The following is a 4,121-nucleotide window of genomic DNA, read 5'->3' as shown; positions in this document are numbered from 1 at the left end:
AACCGCCTGCCTCTGCCTCCCAAGTGCTGGGATTAAAGGTGTGCGCCACCATGCCCGGCAAAAAATTAATTTTTTTAACATGTATGAGTGTTTTGCCTGCATGTAAGTGCACCCATGCCGTACAATGCCTGTGGAGGCCAGGAGAGGGTGTCATATCCCCTGGAACAGCAGTTAAGGATGGTTGTTAGCCACCATGTAGGTGCTAAGAACTGAACCTGGGTTCTCTGGGCAAGCAACTAGTACTCTTAACCACTGAGCTATCTCTCTAGCCCCAGGAAAGGGGATTTTTGAGGCTAGAAACCAGAGCCAGATAGACAGCATGGAACTGCTGATGGAGATAGCCGAGAAAATGATCACATCCCTGAGGCTGTGAAGTACCCACAAAATCTCTCTAGCCCCAGGAAAGGGGATTTTTGAGGCTAGAAACCAGAGCCAGACAGACAGCATGGAACTGCTGATGGAGATAGCCAAGAAAATGATCACATCCCTGAGGCTGTGAAGTGCCCACAAGCCAGGGATTAAGAATGGGCTCTGCTCAGAAAGTGATAGGAATGTGTCTACGGACACATGGATAATTTGTTATAAACCAAACAGGGTGAGGGAGCTCCTGGCAAGCATGCAGGACACAGGCTGCCTAGAGCTGGGAGGGAATCCAGGTGACCAAGAATAACAGGGCTTGGAGAAGCACAAGGCCAGTAAGTGTGTGAAAAGTCAGATGCTACCTATCATACCAGCCCCAGCCATGTAGACCAATGGTTTGAGCAGAGTTTGGAGGGGGTCATATCACCTCCAAACCTGACCTCTGAGAGCAAGTCCTGTGACTCCCTAAAGGGTGTGAGGTAGGTGTCATGGTGGGTCTCACCTGCAGCCGCTCGTGGACGGGTTGTGTTGGGGCTCCGTCATCATCAACCTGAAGGCATCAGGGCTGCAAGAGGAGAGGCCAGGTCTCAGATCAGTACTTCATACATTTCTCGTACCCAGCCAGGAACACAGGCTAGGGACACCACAGCACAGACTTAAGAAAAAACTAAACCTGAGGCACTTGCCCAGCGTGTCTGAGGTTCTTGGGTGTTACATGCAGTCCCTCCCCTCAAAAAAGTAAGACCAGAGCGCAGAGTCTCCGGATCTTAGGAAAGACCTGAGGGGTGGACCAGAAGGAGCATTGTCTGTGACCTGTCCATGGGAGCGAGCAGCCACAAGGATCTGACTGGCATCAGGTACACAAAATACAAAGATGACCACTGTACCATCACGTAGAAGGTCGAACCCTAGTGAATATTAGTTACTAGGTTAAGATGGTCTGAAATCGTGAAAGCCTTGGTAATTGCAACTTGAAGATGGAAAAGCCATCTAGTCACCAGGAGACAGGAACTTGGTGGAGGCCTTCTGTGCAGATGGAGCCTGGCCGGAGGCCGAACCTACCTCGAGTGGGTGTCAGAAGGTTCCACCAGCATCCGCAGCTCTTTCCCGTTGTCGTCACAGTCGCTACCCTGCGAGTCCCGCCCCATGGAGCAGTTTTCATGTCCACTGGAGCCACTGCTCATGTCCACATCTTCCTGGAGCACAGCCTGGCTGGGCTGAGGCTCCACTGACTCCTTGGTGGGGCTACCGGGACTGGGGGAAAAGTTCGAGTATCCATTCATGTCGGGCTCTGGAGTGAAGCTGGCAAAGGAGAAGACTGTGGTCAGATGTTAAAGGCACCAGTAAAGCCATGTTGGCACACATCCTTAGTCCCAGCACTCAAAAGGCAGAGGCAGGAGGCTCTCTGTGAGATCAAGGCCAGCCTGGTCTACATAGCGAGTTCCAGGCCAGCTGGGGCTACAGGGAGACCGTCTCAAAAAACTAAACAAAAGGCATCAGCAAGGCTGGAGATGCAGCTCAAAGGTAAAGCACTAACTAGTACATGACGGTCCTGCATGACTCCCAGGATCATGAAAAAGCGTACATAGCGAGTTCCAGGCCAGCTGGGGCTACAGGGAGACCGTCTCAAAAAACTAAACAAAAGGCATCAGCAAGGCTGGAGATGCAGCTCAAAGGTAAAGCACTAGTACATGACGGTCCTGCATGACTCCCAGGATCATGAAAAAGCATGCATACATGTGTGTATATAGAAATATGGAAGAGAATTCTAAACACCAAATGCAACTTGTAATCTTCACTTAGGTCATGGACTAGGTAAAACAATTCACACACCAACACGCGCGTACACACAGGTGTGCATGCATATGAACCAGGAAGGGGCGCCAGTGAGGGAGCAGTCTATTTGGATTGTTCTGTGCAGTTCACTGATGAACTGCACAGGTCAGGATCAATGACAGGCTGTCACTTAATCATGCTGTTTATGTGTTCTGAATTCCTAGGTTCCTACCTGCCCTACATCAGGAAGACAGCTGACCTGGGCACCTCGGCTGGACATAGATGTGCACAGCCTTGTTAGCAGGGTAACAAGGCACTGAGAGCCACACAGCTAATATGAGTAACGTTGGGAAACATATGAAGTCCCCAAGAATGGGAAGCATGGCCTGGGTATCTGCACTCTACAGATGCCCCAGGTGACACCAGCAGTAAAGTTCAGCAATCACACCGTCACAGCAAGGCAAGAGCTATAGAGAAGCTGGGGACAGCAGAGCCTTCTGGGGAGGTAAGCCTGTTGGGTGAGGTGAAGAGGTCTCTGTCAGGCAGGTCCAGCAGGTGTGGTGTACTCCAATTACTGGGGCTCCAGGCACTGCAAACAGCCTGACATTGGCATAAGGTGGTACCAGTTGGGAGGGCCCTCAAGCTTCCCTTGGATGGTCAGGGGCCACTGAAGTGCCCAAGCACCAGAGCCATGGGACTTGGTTTACATCTGAGAGGACCCCATAGCTACACTGGATAGAAACTTTAACTTCGGTGCTTGGGGGGTAGGTGGCTGGAAGGTGGATTGACCAACAGGGCTTCTGTAGAGACCTGAGACCCCTGGAGGGTTACAGACTGAGTGGGAATGGTGGGTAGATTAGCAGCCAAGACGCCACAGCTCAAGTACAGACGACTGTTGGACTGGAGAAAAGGAAAGGACCAGGGATGATACTCCCAGCAGGACCCTGGCAGGAAGCCTGGGCACCAAGGTCAGACTGACGAAGGCTTGGGCTACAAGGTACACCATGCTTATGAAAACAGACAAAGCAGTGGAGGGCTGGAGGCTGGGTTGAGAAGAGGCTGTTTCTACCCAGTGTGGTAAGGAAGAGGGAGGAGCAAGGGAAAGCCAGACCACCCTGGGCTGAGAACAATGCCTGACTGCTCTCTCTTCCTGACCTCCACTTTGCCAAGAGGAAGCCGCAGGGCTAGGGATCCACCGACTCTGGCTACCAGCCTGGAGGTGGCAGCGTCTTCACCAGGGGGTTTCCTTGCAGTCAGCGAAACAGACAAGTTGTCAGTGGAGAGCCAACATGGCATCCAGGTCATGCTATGATCATGGCACGTGCTGCTGTAGGAGCCCATGTACAGATGAGCTGACAGGGTAAGACACTCACTAAGGTCAGAGAGGAGCAGGTGATAGCCTGCTCCACAGCCTGACCGAGGACGTTCCATGGGGGTCCTGCACCTGCCCTGAGCATTCCCCATCTGTGCAGCATATATATGTTTCTTCTTGGGGTGAGCCTGGGGGGGCTGAGAGGGATGACAGGGGACACTTTCTGGAGTCACAGCCACCCCCTTCACTCTAGAGTCCATGTGAAACAACTGATGCTGAAACGGCTGGGGGAGGGAAATGGTTTTTAGCAGCCCAGGAAATGCCAAAGGGTCCTAACTGTTTGCCACTAAGCGAAGTATGTCAGTTATAGCTGAGATGGAAGCAGATGTGTGCAGGGATGGCACTGGGGTCTCGAACCTTGCCCACTGTCCCAGGCCCAGAGGAAGCAGGCCAGAGCTGCAAACCAATACCCTCCTCACCCTGCTGTGCTGGGACAAGTGGGGAGTGTGACCAGGCCAGGGAACAAACAGAACAGCCTGAGGCCCCTCCAGGGCTACACTGACAAAGTGGCCATATGTGCAGGAAACAAAACAAGGCCTGCATTGGGACGATACCAGGGTGACATCAAAAGCCCCAACATGATCCTCAGCACCTCCGAGTCGCACGCACTGGC

At 52.6% G+C, this 4,121-nt stretch overlaps 1 protein-coding gene across 1 annotated transcript in view; it reads right to left on the bottom strand.

Moving 5' to 3' along the window:
• The window catches only part of Per2 (period circadian regulator 2), a 47,389-nt gene that overhangs the window by 35,463 nt on the left and 7,805 nt on the right, over positions 1-4,121 (bottom strand). The window contains exons 2-3 of the mRNA XM_029563250.1: positions 1,423-1,662; positions 863-925 (exon numbers count right to left, since the gene is read on the bottom strand). Coding sequence (XP_029419110.1) covers positions 863-925; positions 1,423-1,643 — 284 coding nt within the window. The 5' untranslated portion in view covers positions 1,644-1,662. The remainder of the gene's footprint in view (positions 1-862; positions 926-1,422; positions 1,663-4,121) is intronic.

Source organism: Nannospalax galili, unplaced genomic scaffold, assembly GCF_000622305.1.
Source record: "Nannospalax galili isolate Female #2095 unplaced genomic scaffold, S.galili_v1.0 scaffold1536, whole genome shotgun sequence".
In the NCBI taxonomy this organism is placed as follows: domain Eukaryota; kingdom Metazoa; phylum Chordata; class Mammalia; order Rodentia; family Spalacidae; genus Nannospalax; species Nannospalax galili.
Note: the sequence above shows the minus strand (reverse complement) of the source record. Positions and strands in the feature narration are given on the sequence as shown.